The sequence below is a fragment of the Miscanthus floridulus genome, chromosome 15 (assembly GCF_019320115.1).
Source record: "Miscanthus floridulus cultivar M001 chromosome 15, ASM1932011v1, whole genome shotgun sequence".
NCBI classification, from domain to species: Eukaryota; Viridiplantae; Streptophyta; class Magnoliopsida; order Poales; family Poaceae; genus Miscanthus; species Miscanthus floridulus.
This window is the reverse complement of record NC_089594.1, coordinates 71,635,046-71,653,302: the sequence shown is the minus strand read 5'-3', so window position 1 is coordinate 71,653,302 and position 18,257 is coordinate 71,635,046. Positions and strand designations below refer to the sequence as shown.

General features: G+C 42.3%; 1 protein-coding gene across 1 annotated transcript; it reads right to left on the bottom strand.

The window, feature by feature from the left end:
- Nucleotides 1-8,608: 8,608 nt before the first annotated feature.
- LOC136508100 (metal transporter Nramp6-like) lies at nucleotides 8,609-14,116 on the bottom strand. Its single transcript, XM_066502716.1, has 4 exons — nucleotides 13,317-14,116; nucleotides 10,439-10,575; nucleotides 9,664-10,316; nucleotides 8,609-9,141 (listed from the first exon to the last, which is right to left on the bottom strand). The coding sequence occupies exons 1-4, from the start codon at nucleotides 13,949-13,951 to the stop codon at nucleotides 8,926-8,928; spliced, it is 1,641 nt and encodes a 546-aa protein (XP_066358813.1). The 5' UTR covers nucleotides 13,952-14,116; the 3' UTR covers nucleotides 8,609-8,925.
- Nucleotides 14,117-18,257: the final 4,141 nt, after the last annotated feature.

Below are 18,257 nucleotides of genomic sequence, written 5' to 3'. Positions count from 1 at the left end.
TTTTGTGTAGGATAGTTTACTTATCCAAATGTCATGAAATTTTTATGGTAGTCTGTTTAGGGTAGTATTATGCTACTGTAATTTTCTCAGATTTTTAGGAGCATCAGAAATATATGTTGCTATTCAAACCTATTATTAATTAGGGTTTAAGCAAGTGTTGCTTTAAGTGTGATTAAGAAATTAGCAAAGCTTTGGTGTATCTTTGAAGCATTTCATAAGATATGTTAACTTAACATATTGGTAGTAGAAGAGAATGCAGTAGATGACATGTGCTTGTAGTATGTTTTCTTGGATGATGTTGACTACCTTGCATTCAAACATATCCATTGTATTAATCTCATTCGATGCACCGTTTGCATAATCACTTACGCGCATTGCATCATACAGGATCGTAAACCGAGAACCCAGTCGTCATACCCGAGGAGCCAGAGGAGCAGCTCGAGGTGCAGCAGCAGGAAGTGCCAGAAGCCGACGAGGAGGACGTTGAGGAACTTCCGGAGTGCCCCGATCACCGTCTGAGCTCATTCGAGAGAGGCAAGCCCCAGAGCATTTTTCTCCCGGTTTGCAATGATTTAATTAAATAATTTACTTTAAAGTAATGCATTACGTTCAGGAGTTGTTTGCAACCGTTGCTGCATTATACCTTGCTTACCTTTGTTATACTATATCCTTGTTACCCTGGTATCCGCAGTCGAGTCAATGCTTAGCTGGCTTAGACCGGTAGAAGTCAGGTGATTTCCTGTCACCTGCGAGCTATAGGTGGTTACCTAGATCTGCTTGGATGACTATAAAGTCATGGTATAACTAAGTGTTAAATGAAGTTGAGATCGGACGGAGACTTGTAGAGTTTTGGACTGTAGTGCTTTCTGTCTGTGTCGATTAAGGACCGACCGTTGTTGGGCCTCGAGTCATGTTGAATGCATGCCTTACATTTAGCTGGCCGGATAAAGTACCTTTCGATCGTGAAGCTGGGAGATTTTTTGGGCCGAGTAGATTGCCCGCAACGCACTGTACCGGAGCAGGTGTGGTAGGACATGGGGGTGGGATGATAAGACCAAAGTGCAGTCGGTCGGCCCCCGGGTACATGTGGTTCCTGGCAAACTCGAGATTCCTGGAAAGTTGACTCGGTGATCAATATCTCACTTTAGCGGGTGAGTGAGGTTTGTGTAAGGAACAAATCACCAGCTGATTAGAAATCGATTCGAATCGCCATCGCTCCTAGATAGTGAGCACTTGACTTGAGTTACTTCATCGTAGTAAATGTTATGGAACACTTGGACAGTTATAGTGAATATGATAGTATGGAAGTTGTTTAATGATCATTGGTTATCATTATCTGCTTAATCACATGTTTACTCTAGTATAGGTGCAAATCTAGTCGACAGGTTAATAATAATTAACTTGGCAAAAAAATGCTTTTAGAAAGGTTCTTGAAATGCTAAAAATGCTTCTTTCTGCAAATGAGTCAGCTACCCTACTATAAAGCCCTTCATAATCCTTGGTATCATTTATTTTTGGTTATGTCGGGTAAGTCTGGCTGAGTACCTTCTCGTACTCAGGGTTTTATTCCCACTTGTTGCAGATGGGCAGATGTATTACGGCTACTATATCAACTGCCTTTATCCTGCGATGGGTGATGCTTAGGACCATGGGCATGGTCATTCCTTACGTCTCATCTGATGCTTTTGTTGGAAATGATCATTCGCTGGCACTATATTTAAACTCCGCGTGAGTGTGTGTGTGTGTGGTTTGAACAAATGACTTCTGCTACTTTTATTCGAACTTGTTTGTAATAACTATGTTTAAACTCTGATGTATCTGAGATCGCGAACTTTTATGTAATATGTGATGGTGACCGCTAAACTTATTACGATCATGGCTGGGACACAAGTTGGTTTGAAATCCTTCGTGATTTCACGGACTACCGGGTTATACGGGCTTAAGTTTGCTCAATCGTCTGCTCTGGTGGATGATTTTCTTACTTAATTTCGTATAATTGGTCGGTTCTGTCACACGTGGCCCTCACTTTAGTGTTGATGAACATGGAGTGGTGAGATATAAAGATAGATGGGTGGTTCCATCCAATGAGAAGCTGAAGATGAAGATTTTGAATGAAGCCCATCATTCAAAGCTGTCTATCCATTCTGGCATCAACAAGATGTATCATGATCTATGCCACTTATACTGGTGGTCCAACATGAAGCAAGACATCACCCGGCATGTCGCGGAGTGCGACACTTGTGGTAGAGTTAAGGCAGATCATATGTGTACTCCAGGATATCTACAGCCCTTGCCCATTCCTGTTTGGAAGTGGGAAGATATTTCCATGGATTTCATTATGGGTTTACCCAGCACAACCAAAGGCTATAACTCTATCTAGGTTATTGTGGATCACCTCACCAAGTCAACTCATTTCCTCCCAGTGAATGCTAAATATTCTGCTAAACAGTATGCTGAGTTGTACCTGGACCGAATTGTGACTCTACATGGAGTTCCCCTCACTATCATCTCTGATAGGGGATCAATTTTTATCTCTCGCTTCTAGGAGCAACTCTAGGAGTGCCTTGGGACTAGCCTTCTCCATAGTTCTACCTATCACCCCTAGACTGATGGCCAAACTGAAAGGGTAAATCAAGTGCTCGAAGATATGTTAAGAGCTTGTGCCATTTCTTTCCCTGAGAAGTGGGATGCCTGCTTGAAGCTAGCAGAATTCTCTTACAATAATAGCTACTAAGAAAGCATCCGCATGGCGCCATTTGAAGCTCTCTATGGAAATAAATGTCGGACGCCACTTAGTTGGGTTGAAGTGGGAGACCATGGATACTTTGGGCCAAAATTCATCAAGGAGGCCCATGAGCAAGTCGTTCGTATTCAGAGTCATCTGAAGGCAGCTCAGAGCCGACAGAAAGCCTATGCAGACAAGCATAGAAGGCCTTTAGAGTTTGAAGTTGGAGATTATGTGTACCTCAAGGTGTCTCCTATGAGAGAGGTGCATCGGTTCGGTATCCATGGCAAGCTAGCTCCCCGATATGTGGGTCCTTACAAAATCTTGAAGCAGTGTAGCCTAGTTGCTTACCGTCTACAGCTTCCAGATATCCTATCTGCAGTACACAATGTGTTCCATGTATCATAGTTGAAGAAATGTTTGTGGGTTTTTGATGAAGCTGTGGAGATTAAAGGACTTCCTCTCCAGTCAGATTTGACTTATGTTGAGCACCCTATAAAAATCCTGGATAAGAAAGAAAGAGTAACCAGGAACAGTGTGGTAAAGTTTTACAAAGTGCAGTGGCAAAACCATTATGAGGATGAAGCCACATGGGAGCAAGAGAGTTACCTATTGAAGCATTACCCCCACCTTCTCTCTGGTTCTGATAGTAAGTTGCTGCGTCGAAATGTAATTCCTATCTCCTTCTCACACTAGGCACATGAAATCTTGGGTCAAGATTTTGTTTTAGGGGGGTAGATTTGTAACACCCTCGATGTTACATTGTACTGTTTTTGCTAAAACACTGCATGAGCATCATACTTATGTGCAATAGTGTGTAACATGAAGTATAAATCAATGTTCGACACTTGAAACGTTTATCCAAAACAAGAAACAAATGTTACGTTTCATGTCGCATAATATTGTCTAGTATTCTAAGTGAATTTTTATCGAACAAAAATGCTATAGCACATTTATGCGAACTTTGATAGAGTTTATAGTACGTACTTCATAGGTGATAATGAAATAGGTGTGGTCAAGGACAAGGTTCGCTAGCTAGTATACCCAGTAGGTTGGAATTGGAATTCGACGCGAAACCGTTCGAAGCTTAAGTCATTTCGCATAAGTTTGAAAAGGGGTTGACGAAGCCATGTTCGACAAAGTTTGTAGATTGACCGGGTTAAGAAGTGGCGAGATGTTTTGGCATGATTGGCTAGCCTTAGGTACCCTTTTCCATGTAGACCAACTGGTTGGACGGATGTAGCATCGGATTTGAGTTTTTGAGCCGCTTTAAAAAGTGTGCAGGTCACATATCTGCGAACAGAGCCGCTGTTGGCCGCTGTCACCACTTGGCTCGGTCTAGCGCCGCTGTTGGCCACCCAGCATGCTGCCACGCTGGCCGCGTCCTCGCTACCGTCCCTGCAAGCACATCGCGCATGTGGTCCTTGCGTTGTAGGCCACGACCGTCTGCCACCACGTGCTGGCGTGCAGCTAGCACCGCCGCTGCTGCTGTGCCACGTCCTAGGCGCCTGCCCGTGCCCTGCCCACACATGGGTCGGTTGCGCCGTCGGGTCCTGCGCTGCTGCTCGCGCTGCCGTTGCTGTATGGCACACTACGCACACACGCAATCGCACTGTGCCGGTGGACCAGCTACTCTGCCTCGCCTTCACGTCGCATGACACTTGGTCACGTTGCGTGCCGTCCATTGCCACGTGCGGCACTGTTTCCATTGACCCGCCACAGCTACGCGCGCGTGGGATGGCTGCCTACTTCACCAGCGCATCAATGTCCGCTGCCACTCTACGCCATTGTCTCCTCTGCCCCACCAGCCTCTGCGGCGATAGCACCAAGCCGACGTGCCTACCTTCCCCTGTTCCTCCGTCGTCGGGCCACACCAAGACAGCGTAGTGTCTGCAAAGGCAATAAGGTTGTGTGCCTTGGGATGGAGTGAGAACTTAGCCCCACGCCGAATGCGTCCACTATTGTTGCTGGCCTTTGCCATGCTTAATTGGATAGTTCTGTCGTCGTTGGTCGTTTTAAGACCCACAGCCGCATCGTGAAATTGCCTTACCCACATCCACCGCTGTCTAATTGCTTGTCACCGCACCTTTGCCCTGCTTTGCTTTACCATGTGTGTGCCCTAGTTCGCCCTCCTACAGCCTGCCCAGCGCTGCCACTGCAGTCTTGCCATAGCCGCCGCCCAGGGCCTACCGAGTGCGCGTGGCCAGGTCTACTCGAGCCGTCTCTGATTAGGCCACCGCAATCGGTAAGCATGGGGTGAGTCTCTGTTGCCTACCCGTGAGTTGGTTCACGCTATTGAGGTTGTGGCTCATGGGAACACGTCCGTCGTCGTAGGGAAAGGGCCATCATCGGGGAGGGAGCTCGGGACAGCGTCCCCATTCGTCGTATCGCCTCCGATCATTGCGCGTTGAAGTCAAGGTGAGCATCGGCTCCTTATGTTGGGATTGGAGGGTCGGGTGTGGCCAGCGTTGCCGCCCAGTGCCGCGCCGTCGTGCTGGTGCGCGCACGGGTGCCGGGGGACGTCGCCGCGGTGAAGAAGGGAAAGGAGAGGGCGGTAGTTGAAAAATCTGTGACTCAGTGTAATAGTGCTCGTGTTAGTTTTGAGAATAGGGTAAAGAACAGGGGCTTATTCGCTAAATGCGCCAGCCACACGTGGCTCTGTTGTGGGCCGCCTGCGTTGGGCCACGTCACGCGACGCCGAGCGGGCCGCGCCAGTCGCTGCGCCTACGCGCGGGCGGGAAGCCTAAGTGGGCCGAGCCGAACCGAGTGGGGCGCGCGATAGAATGGCGTTTTCCAATTTCTAGTAAAATAGGAAGTGTTTATTCAATAAAGATTTTAGCTGAACTTTGGTAATTTGTAGTAAATTGTGTAGTGGTCCAAAAATAGAGGGACTAATTTTGTTAGGTTCACAAAAATACCATCTACTTGTTAGTACAGTTAGATTGCAGTTAGCTATGACAAGGATTGGGTCATAAATTCAAAACTAGAGAGCTAATATTATGTAGGTTAATATTTGTAGGAATATTTGTGGAAGATTGGTGATAGCTATAGATATAAAATTTTACAGTAGGCTTGCTAGGTTGGTAGGTACTTGCTGTAAAATTTGTAGCCCTAGGGTAGGTTGATAAGTAGAGTACTGTTATCCTTGCTTAATTGTATATAGCGTAAATCAGCATTAGGAGTATGGACAGCAGTAGTTGTGATAATGATAAATGACATACTTCATACTTGTTGTTGATAGCAATAGATAACTTAATACCGTTGTCGGTAGCACTAGCGTAGTAGTTAGACAGAGGTACTTTATTTTAAGAGTTGTTGTTGCTAGATTACTAAGTATTACATCATCATTTCATGCATGTAGATCATGAGCTGGTAGAAGTCGTGCCCGTCGACGAACAGGAGTATGACGAGGTCATCAAGGAGTATGAGAAGGAGATCCTCGTGTAGGAAGGAGCCCCAGAGTCGTTTGGTGCTGACCCTACTGACCCATCGCCTGCCCAAGACAAGCCCCGGTGCATAACCCCTATTTTTAATTATCACTAAATATATATATATATATATATATATATATATATATATATATATATATATATATATATATATATATATATATATATATATATATATATATATATATATATATATATGTGTGTGTGTGTGTGTGTGTGTGTGTGTGTGTGTGTGATGTGCATTTAAGTTACCGGCATTTTATGGAAACTACCTGCATAAACATATCTACCCATGAGTCCTACTAGTACAGGTCGAGTAGCTGCTATGCTCAGGATATCGGTAGCGTGAGTAACCTGCCATTACTCGCAAATAGGTGATAAAATATGATCACTCATGATAAAATGGTGGAAAGGAAAATAGTGACCGGGCATGGATATGGTTTGGGTACTGGTGGGTGTAAGGGGCTGTGTCCTGCGGCCAACATGGCACGACTTGGCTACACTTTTTCCCTATCCGTGTCGATTAAGGACCGGTCATTATAATGGACGCTAGGTAAGTCACAGATCTATTATCCCGAGCGCATACTTGGGTATAGGCACAGGGAAGACTTATTGCTCTCTTGTCACGGATCTGGCTCTTTCCGGACCGACTGATTGGAGGCGGAGATGGTGGAGGTCCTAGCACTACACTGAGTCCAGGACTCAGGAGTGGGGGCTTGGAGTCCAAATTTAGACGGGAACCTAGACACCCAGGACAGGAGAGGGATAGGTTAGTCATGTTTATGCCTGGGGTATAAGCGGGGCGTGTATTTTTTGGGCACCCAGCTGGACACATTGGTTCGCGAATCGCCGCCGAGTCGGTACGACTTGTCTTAACTCTAGCACCGTAGTAAGAACTGAAAGATGAAAGGTGATAAAATGTAACTGATTGCTCAACTCTTGCTGGAAAGTAGAATAGGTGCTTATATAGACTGCATAGCTAATAACTTAATGCGGCCAATAATAACTTAATGAGATGTATCTTGTGTGGAGGATGCTTCTGGTGGGCTCAGACGGATCCTCGTCCCTATCGCTAGATGTTTATTTTTAAATTTCGTTGTTCATCATTCTGCACTCTGATATTTGATATTGTAATAATGTACTTTTTAAGAAACTCTGGTGTATGAAATGAACAAGTATTGTAACTCGTTCTTATTATTGGATTCTTGGGAAAAATGTGGATCTTTCGGGTTTTCCCTTGGGGTGTGCCCGACGGATACTGCCCATTGTAGTTTGCTTTCGGGATGCTTAGTGTCTGGTGGAACTGTGGAAGATGAGCGCCTTCGTAAATATGCTATTTCGGACGATTCTACCACACATTCCCACCACATATATTGAACATATTACTTCTTCTATTCTAAATTATAAGGCATTTTTAGTTTTAATTTTACTACATAGGCTAGGTATAATTGTATATCTAGATGCATGGCAAAATTTATGTATTTAGAAAAGCCAAAATGTCTTATTTGGAATAGAGAGTATTCTGTTTTTTTTTTTTTACTTTTTGTTACTACAGTACTCAGCGCTAAAAAAAAGCGTAGATGCTCTTAGTATTCTTTAGCTTTTAGTTGCTTTGAGCATTCAGTTTCATACACTTTTTGGCCAGCACATTACTGTCTTGTATCCACTAGCATCTCGTACCACAGTATTATTGGCTAGTAACAACTCTATATAGTATCATTTAGTATTTTCCTGTATGATACAGTACCTTCCAGTATTATCCTTGGTCAGTAACAACTGTATCAAATAGCATCGAGTACTGTTCTATATGATACAATTCCTTCTAGTATATCTTCTAAAAACATACAATACTCAATAGTCATTTTTCTATTTATTATGTTTTCGCATTCATTTTTTCTCTCTAATTTGTACACATACCAGGAAATGTTTCTCTATGACCAATATGCTACATGATCGCAAATACTTGTTGTGAGAGAAAAACAATATACCATGGCTGATAAGTTGAAGCGAACTGATTTTTTTTTTTGACCGATACAAAGTTGGTGATCGGCGGGTAGGGGGCGGAATTTAATTTGGGCTGTGTGTGCATGACGGCATGCTGCTGAAGCCCGATGACAGAATATGATGTGCTTCTTCTAACCTACGCCATGGGCCGTGATACGCCATTGGCCCAATCTAAGCACCAAATCGGCTTCTAACCGGAGCCTGTTACGATGGGCTGGGCCCTTTTACAACACGTCCGCGCCAATTCAGTTCCTCTCATCTAATGGTTCTTTCCCCCTCAAAACAATTAATCGAATGGTTTCCCTGAAAAATGGTTGAGCACATACCCTCCTGTGAAAATGGAACACGTTACTTTCTATTCTTCCATTCCCAACGTCCTCTTTGTCTAAGCTTACTTCACTGATTATATTAAAAGAAAAATCAGAGACAATTGTTTGCAAAGAGAACCGATCTTCTCTGAATGTTCAAGTTCAACAACATCAGCAATTCACTCTTCTCTCTGTGTTACTTCCGGCCTGGTAAAGTCAGCAAGCTGTTAAACAGATGCAACGGGCAGCTGCTGCTGCAGGCTTGCAGTTCCTCGCAGCAACTGATGGCCCTTTCAAGTAGTCACTGTACAGTGTACACCGGTGTGCTGTAGTATCCAGTCCGCAGTCACCGGACAGAGCCTGGTAGTATAGTATCTCTCTATACGTCTCTTGTGTCTGAGAAACTTCTTGTCAAGATGTAAAAGACCAAAACTGGTGACTATTGTAATGAAAAACTGTTGTGTATCGCTTTGACAATCTTCTCAGACAGCTCGGTGCCCAGCAATATGAGATACAGTACAAACGAAGCATAAATGAGGACCGCCACGCAGAGAAGCGAGCCGGATAGGGGGCCTCGGATTTCAGAAGAGAAGAAATCCATCAAGAGGTATCCGTTGATAGTGATCAGCAGAGTGGCCACGGTCCAGGTTACAGCCTGCATAAAAAAATGTTGAAGCTCGGTGAGGTCATGAGGATAGCATCAGGTTTGGGATTTGACATGCCAAATCAAGTCGGCAAGTTAGTGCAGTGAGATTTGATTGATAAATTAGCTGAAAATCCGGTGGAGATGTGATTAAATTCAGGTTTTTATTTTTCTCAAAATATGTTCTAGTATATAACTCTAATAATTTTTCTTTCAAAAAAAAATATAACTCTAATAATCATCTATTTCAAGAAGTTTTGTGAGGAGGCTATTTCACCAAGGCATGAAACAGTGAGTTTTCTGCAGCAAAAATGGGCAATAAGGCACTACCAAGAACGCAATGAATTTGTGTAATGGGAGTATCAATTATCACTAGTTTGATTAATTACAAACTAACACCGTATCATATCCCTATATTCTATCAGTTTTGGGTTTGGCATGCATGGACCATGAATAAAAGTATAAAACAAAGGGCAGAAAGTGCACAGTACATGAAAAAAGGTACATTAGGGTATCAAATTCATGATAACTTACTTGGGTGTTAGGGCCTATTTTGAAGACCCCCATAACATGCTCCTTGGAAACCAAGGTTATGAGTGGAATGAGCGCAAAAGGGATCTGAATTGATTGGAGCACATTGAGCCACTCATTTAAAACATCCAGTGCGGAATCAGATGTGTCGAAGAACAAAGCAACAATTATAGTGGGCACAATTGCGAAGCTTCTGGTGATCAATGCCCTGACCCATTTTTTTAACTTTAAATTCAGAAATCCGCCCATTATAAACTGTCCAGCATAAGTTCCTGTAATCGTACTACTCTGCCCAGCCGCTAAAAGCCCAATCCCCCAGATGTACAGTATAGGGAAAAATCCTCCACCAAACTTCTCTTGTAGATACTGTCCAGCATTTTCAAGGCCAATATTACCAGCCTCCTTGCTTCCATAAAATCCTTTTGCAAAAACTGTTGTGACAAAGAGATTTATCATGAAAGAGATAGCTAATGCTATAGTTGACTCTATTGAATAGTATCTCAATGCTTCACGGACTTGATATTCCTTATTTTGATCTATTTTTCGTGATTGCACAAGTGCTGAATGAAGAAACACATTGTGGGGCATGATGACACAGCCAACAACCCCAACCGCTTGTCTTATTGTTCTTGAGCTCAATTTTGGAACCAAAATACCTGACATTACAAATTACGTGTGATCAGCGGATAAAGTTACACAATTTGCAGCATAAAAAAAGGTCAATTATTGTCCTTGAGCTGAATTTGCAGCATCAAAAAAAGGTCAGTGAGATCCTTACCAATCAACAAGTCTTTCCCATTCGGCTTCGTGTCTGTGAACATCCATGCAAAGGAGACAGCCATAGTTGCAATTAGAAATGCAAATACAGCTTCTAGTTTCCTCACCCCATAGTTTTCGAGCGAAAGAAAAATAAAGCTGAAAAGAGGTAACATAAAGGTCAGTGATGGTACAAATAAAAAAGTTTACTTAACTGTCATAAGGCACTTAATTAAACATGACGTGTTTAAGTATATCGAAGTTATGCTTTCCAGGTGCAAAGCACAAGGTAGAAGACAGACAATATTTATTAATATGCTTAAAGAAATGCACTTATAATTTTTATCTTGCAACCATTTGAATAGATGTGTGTATGTCACTCTATAAGCCAAGCAATGACTATCACAATCCAGAAAACTTTGGAACAAGATTGAAAAATAAAATCTCACATCAAAGCTTCTCCAACTTTTTCTTGAAGCAGTAAAAGGCCCAAAGTCTCAGCAAAGTGTTGCATGAGCACTGAACACTAACAAAGAAGAAAGCAGATGGATGTCACATTCATGTAGTATTCTAACAGCTGTTGTTAAATAGCATCTGATTTCTAGCTGTCAACAGCATCACTTCATTGTGCAAAAGTCAGCACAACACACTAGTTAATATTAATTATACACACCATCAGGACAAACAACAACAACGTAGTAGACTATAAGACCAAACATTTTTTTAAGAGAAAGGAACACCAATTATTTGGAGAGCGGAATCTAACATGTGAAGCCAAATTGAATTGATAGAAAACATTCATGTAATTGAGTACCAGTCATTGGGAACTCTCAAAATATATTCTTTTGCTTGAAAATGAATATTGACCCAGCTTGCTAACAAAAACTAACCAGTGGTTTAGGGTCTTATATAAAACAAACTAGGGGGGGGTGAACCAAATGGCATATCTGCATATAAAAAGGAAAACTTGGCCACCAACAATCTAAAGCAACGCCAAAATAAATTTCTGGCACTCTTTTTCTGGTCCAAAAGTCAAAAATTGAAACTTGAAGGTTAGAAGCAGTAGTGAAATCATTTTTTTTATGTCCACTGTCAAAGCAGGTAAGTGTCTCCAACCTTCCTACACCATAGAACACAATAAATTCAAAATGGATCAGGTGCAAGTGCAACACCAATGGTGATTGGTGACTGAGACAACTAAAGTACAACCTCACCACAAAATTGAAACACTCCTCGAAGTTGAGAAGTACGGAAAACAATTATCCTATGTAACTGAGATATAAATAGTTCCCTTTGAACCAAAGTTTCACCCAAATCGCCCCTCCTAGTGATTTAATTTGGCTACACTAGCAAGGAGCAAGCCTAAAGTTGTAATTTTTTTCCTCTTTGATTGATGAAAAGATCTCTATCAATGACGAATTCCCCAATGCCGATCAAAGAGAAAGCATTTTCAAGGAAACAATTGCCATGAAGAAAAAAAGCTCCAATCTTTTGGAACTATCCTGTGATTCAGTACCAATTGCCGTGAAGAACTGGAAGATGGCAGAACAGGTCAACAAACAAACAAATAAAAAGAGGAAAATTCATCAGCGGTTCACGAAGTTGGCACAAGGTGGCACTTAGGTCCTCGAACTTTCAAAGTGATATCTGTAAGTCCCTAAAGTTGGCAGAGGGTATCATCTAGGTCCCAAACTTTCAAAGTGATCACCGGAGATCCCTAAACTTGGCAGAGGGTGTCATCCAGGTCCCAAACTTTCAAAGTGATCACCGCAGGTCCCTAAACTTGGCAAATGGTGTCATCCAGGTCCCAAATACTGTAGCGATCCGGCACAGAATTTTAAAAAAAGAAATCTAAATTTTGGTAATGTAGCTACATTCTGCAGAAAATTCTAAAAATTGTATCTTTTTAATACGATCTCGCACGAAGATGATTTTTATATAAAAGTTGTAGCTCTCGACGGGATCTACAACTTTCTAGTTTTGAGTTTTTTAATTTGAGGTCGCTAATACACTCAAAAAAATTAAATAAATTTTCAGCAGTATATTAATCGCGTACGAACGCTTGTCGCCTTGAAAAAAAACAAATCTTCTTTATATGTCATCTGATAGAGATAATTTCTATATAAAAATTGTAGCGCTCGATGAAACCTACAACTTTCTAATTATGAGTTTTTAATTTAAGGTCGGTAAGATGCTAAAAAAGTTAAAATGCTGATTTCAGTTCATGTATAGTGGTTTTGAATTTTAAATTTTTTTGAATATCTTAAAGACTTCAAATTGAAAAACTCAAAATTAGAATGTTGTAGATCTCATCGAGCGCTACATCTTTCATATAAAAAGTATCTCCATTTGATAGCATATAAGAAAGATATGTTTTTTTCAAGGCGACAAGCGTTCGTACGCGATTAATATACTGCTGAAAATTTATTTAATTTTTTTGAGTGTATTAGCGATCTCAAATTAAAAAACTCAAAACTAGAAAGTTGTAGATTCCGTCGAGAGCTACAACTTTTATATAAAAATCATCTTCGTGCGAGATTGTATTAAAAAGATACAATTTTTAGAATTTTCTGCAGAATGTAGCTACATTACCAAAATTTAGATTTCTTTTTTTAAAATTTTGTGCCGAATCGCTACAGTATTTGGGACCTGGATGACACCCTCTGCCAAGTTTAGGGACCTGCGGTAATCACTTTGAAAGTTTGGGACCTGGATGACACCCTCTGCCAAGTTTAGGGACCTCCGGTGATCACTTTGAAAGTTTGGGACCTAGATGACACCCTCTGCCAACTTTAGGGACCTACAGATATCACTTTGAAAGTTTGGGGACCTAAGTGACACCTTGTGCCAACTTCGTGGACCGTTGTTGAATTTTCCTCAAATAAAAATTGCGAACTCACCAATCCAAGGCGGTGATGACGACGCCGGCCCAGAGCGGCAGGTACCCGCGGCTGAGGATCTTGATGGCGATGGCGCTGCCAATGACCTCCTGAATGTCGGCCCCCACCATGGCGACCTCGGCCATGAGCCAGAGCACGCGGCGCGCCCAGTCCGGGTACTCGTCGCGGCAGAGCTCGGCCAGGTGGCGGCCCGTGGCGACGCCGAGGCGCGCGGCGAGGAGCTGCACGAGGAGGCCCATGGCGGTGGCCCACATGAGCAGCCACAGCAGCGTGTCCCCGGCGACGGCGCCCGCCTGGAGGTCCCCCTCGAGGTTGCCCGGGTCCAGGAACGCGATGCTCATCAGGAACCCGGGCCCCGTGAAGAGCCAGAGCTTCCGCCACGAGAAGGGCGGCGTGGAGGAGGAGGAGGAGGAGGAGCAGAGCGCCGCGTCGTCGCCGTCCGCCGGGTCCGGCCCGTCCGAGATGGACACGATGACCTTCTCCGCCGCCTCGTACGCGCGCTCCTCCAGGTCCTCCTCGTCGTCGTCGTCGTAGTCCGGCGCCGGAGCGGAGGCGGGGAGCAGCGCGCGCGCCTCCTCGACGGCCCTGGCGGGGGCGGGGGCGGCGTCCCCGGCACCGCCGGCGGGGGCGGCCATCGAGATGCGTCGCGAGGCGGGCGGCGGGTAAGGCACGTGGTTGGCACGTGCCCGCCTCGGTTCAGGATGCTTTGGATTTGCTCTTCAAGTGATAATGCCTTTGTCCCTTCTGGGGACGTAACCCTTATATACTTTAGCGTCATCTTTGCTGTGATTAGTTATATATGTAATAAATATATGTATGTTTCATACTCCAGTAAAATTGTAATTCCTTAGGGCTTTTTGGGTTCTTGGAACGATTCCCAGCCGAAATGATTAGTTAATTTGTATAATCTTGCATCAGCCGGAATGGTTCTAGATTCATTTCGGGCTAAGAGCCTTAGTCCAATTTGAAACCGGCGTTGCTGCGTCTGCGTGGTATCTGATCTATCTGAGTGGTCAAATTAATGATAGACCGATTTTGTTGACAGTATGTGAAGAAAAAACAGTTAGTTTTGTAATGCCCTGAACGCTAAGTTGTGCATGTTTGCCAGCCAAACTCCACCAATAAACAAAATGTGGACTGCTACATCGCCACCATCATGTGTACAACTTACAAGGGGAAATGGTTCGTGAAGGAGAGTAGAAAAATCCACTGATATCTTGTACTAGCTTTTGTGGTGAAAGTACCAAATGGCGTTTTTCTAAGCCTTGATGGATTGCTAGCCGTCGCTTTTAAGAAAAATCGAACGGGCCAGAAAGAAAGATACGATGAGTAGCGACAGTTCATTTCATTCAGAATAAAGTGACAGAATATCATGGCCACACACAGAGACACTGTAGATGGTGGCCCGTACAAAATACACGAGTCTTTAGCGTTTTTCTCGAAAATACAGCACCTGTTGGTAGCTAGAGCGGACATCAATCACCATGGTCATTGTTGTCTGTGGCATACTACTTCGTTCATTCTTAAAAAAAATATAGGGGCATTTTAATCTTGTTCTTGTTGTCTTTCACCATGTTTATAGAGAAAATCACTCGAGCGTCTACAGGACCAGATTAATCTAATTAAATGTACCATAAAAAGACGCTTAAACAGTGTTCTTGTTCGGTGTTATAGATATTTTTGTAGTTTTTATATATTTAGTCAATAAAAAAAACTGATAGATTTGACTTACAACAAAACTTAAAACAACTTACTTTTGAGAACAGAGGGAATGCATCTCTTTTTCTTCTCATACCCTTCTCTGCTATCTCACATAGCCTTTGGATAGTATTTGCATATTATTATCTCTGCCAATATCTTTTTGTCAAAAAAAAATCCATCAATATCTTAGCAGTTAGTCTATTTGGTATTCCTATTTAATTAGCAGCTACATAAGGAATTTCGCTATTCACGATTAAAGAGGCTCTGCAAAACACTTGCCCTGTTCGCTTGGCTGATGGCTGATAAGTCATGGCTAAAAGTACTGTTGGCTGATTTGTTGTTATAAAAAAATATTATTCGTTAGCTGAAAAAGTACAGCTTATAAGCCAAGCGAACAGGACGTTAATCCACCCACCTCCCCGAATGGCCCATTAAGAGTAAAGTGCACCAGAGGTCCCTAAACTTTTACCGTTGTGTCATCCCGGTCCCTAAACTCGCAAATCGACCGTTTAGGTCTTCACTTGTTCATCTGTGTCATCTCGGTCCCTAAACTTGTTCGGTCGTGTTATCCCGGTCCCTAAACTTGCAAATCACCTATTTAGGGTTTTGACCAAGATAAGACTTTAAACCAAGTTTAGGGACCGAAATGACACAACTGAATAAGTTTGAAGACCTAAACGGGTGATTTGTAAGTTTAGGAACAGGGATGACACAGCCGAACAAGTTTAGGGACCGAGATGACACAGATGAACAAGTTTGAGGATTTAAACTGTATTTTTACGAGTTTAGGGACCGGGATGACACAGCGGTACAAGTTTAGGGACCGTTAGTGTACTTTACTCGTCCATTAATATAGATTTTTTTTTGCAGAGGCAGTCGGGATCACCTGCTTTTGAAGTGGAAAATGTCTGCCTATAAAAATGTTTTTTCTATCAAGAATCCTTATCACATATCCCCTGCCTCTGTTGACCCTACCATGGAAATGGAATTCTCATATGGACGGCTGAGGTACAATAGAAACCCAAGAGGCCATGACTAGTCAACAGTGAGCAGCACCATGCGCTCGCCAAATGGCACTCACTCAACTCACAAGTCACAAGTACTTACCTGATGAGATGCATGTATATGCAGAGCCACATTAATTCCGTTCCAGTGACGTTTTCAACAGATCGAGAGATATCAATTGTGTAATTTCTCTTGGACGTGTGGGTGCAAAAGTTGGACCAGCTGTCTTTACCTGATGGGTGATTGCTGATGCAGTGATGCTTCAGCCATCAGCTTATTATTATACAGAGAGAAGGGATTTGGGAGGTTGTTGAGACTGAGACACGGGCATGCATTAAGACGTACGGTAAGGTTGCTTAAATGCCAATCCCATTTCCTCAACCAATAATCGCAATCCAGAGCCAGACCAATGGTGCTACTTATGGGGAAATAATCTATTCTCATCACGAAGAGCTTACAGGGTCCTTAATGGACGTTCACAAGTTCATCAGATTTATAAATGGCTGTTGAAAAATTCGTGCCAAAACAAAAGAAAATTCTTCTTTTGGTTGCTACTCAAAGACAGGCTAAGTATTAGAGAATTGCTAAGGAGAAAGAACATGTTTTTACAGAACTATAATTGTGTGTTTTGCTCTCATGGGGTGGAGGAATCACTTTTCCATCTCTTCTTTGACTGCCCCTTTGGTCAAGCTTGTTGGGATACTCTGCATTTGCTGATCCCAGTGAATCAAACAATTGAGCAAATCTTTGAGTCCATCAGGTTCCAGCTTCAGTTGCCTTTCTTCATGGAAGTTGTGATCACAATGTGTTGGGCTATCTGGACATGTCGAAATGATGTCATCTTCAGAAATATTTCAGTTTCTGTGCAGCACTGCAAAATGATCTTCAAGTCAGAATTCGCCTTAGTTATACTAAGGGCAAAGCCTTCTTATCACCCTATTATAGATTTATGGCTAGAAGCTTATGTGTAATGGTTTCAATTTTCTTTGTAACTTTCTTTGTGTCATGATACTAGTGTGGAGGGCTTGTATTTAATTTTAATAAAAGAAAGGTAGGGGATCAAACCCCTCATGTTTTTCTCAAAAAAAAACAATAATCGCAATCACAGATACGACTATATGAAAACACGACAAAGGAAATGATACTCCACGTACAATCGAAAGTGCACCCGTCATTACAATGGTAATATTGGTCTTTTGAGGAAAAAAAAAAGTAATTAGATTTCTCGAAATCGATCGGCCTTGCTTGCAGAAGGCACGTAAGAGACTCCAGCGAGTTTCTGCTGCCCTTGATTTCTCCCACGAGCTCATAATTAAATGGCAGTAGATTGATGAATAAGTTCTCGTGCAACAACCTTTTAATCGAGCGAGAAATTAAAGGCTAAACGTCACCGCTTAAAGAAGCAACCTTTCGCTTTTATAAGAAGGGTAAAAGCGCATTTTCAACCTTCAAGCTACATCAGAGTTCGATTTTTAACCCTTGAAACCATGTACCGGACATCCTCTAACTATCAAAATCGGATAAATTTGAACCTTTAACTAGTTTCAAAAGGTGAGTTTCTATCTTAAAAATATTTTAATATCTAAAACTTAATATCTTATTTATTTTAAATCAAAAAAATGTGAAAGGATACCATTTTGTCCTAAAAATTATTTATTCATTGGTCCTCTGTTTAGAGTTATTTGAATCTTATTTGTTCAATAGGAACGAAATAATTCCAAATAACCGTAAATAGATTACCAATGGTTAGATAATATTTTTAGAAAAAATGTATTAGTTTTATATTTTTTATTTAAAATACATAAGTTATTAATTTTTAGAGATTAAAACAAGTTTTTTATTATTTTAGAAAATAGTAAACCACCTTGGAAACTAACCGAAGGACCAAATATGTCTAGTTTTGATAGTTAGAAGGTGTTCAGTATCCGGCTTCGTAGTTTAGGGTTGAAAATCGAACTTTCGTGCAAGTTAAAGGCTGAAACATGCACTTTACCCTTATAAAAAAACAAGTTGTCTATACTGAACATATGGGTGTTTTACAATAGCTCAGCACTCAGATTTTTCCCCCCACCCGATCAAAAATATAGGATAGCTCTCCTTTCATCTTCAACCTTGAGCCATTTCTCCTTTCTTCATTTGTTCACAGAGCTTCATGGCCGACGACGCCTCCGCCCTGCTTACCTACCTCATCTCTGGTTGCTATTCACCGCCGGATATCTGCAACCGGGCTGTTAC

What these genes read in the sequence shown, in the direction of transcription:
- LOC136508100 (XM_066502716.1), bottom strand. Translation starts at nt 13,951, where the DNA reads ATGGCCGCCCCCGCCGGCGGTGCCGGGGACGCCGCCCCCGCCCCCGCC. An exon ending in GTCATCACCGCCTTGGATTG is followed by an intron (nt 10,576 to 13,316) that starts GTGAGTTCGCAA and finishes ACCTCTTTTCAG; the next exon opens with CTTTATTTTTCTTTCGCTCG. An exon ending in TGGGAAAGACTTGTTGATTG is followed by an intron (nt 10,317 to 10,438) that starts GTAAGGATCTCA and finishes TTGTAATGTCAG; the next exon opens with GTATTTTGGTTCCAAAATTG.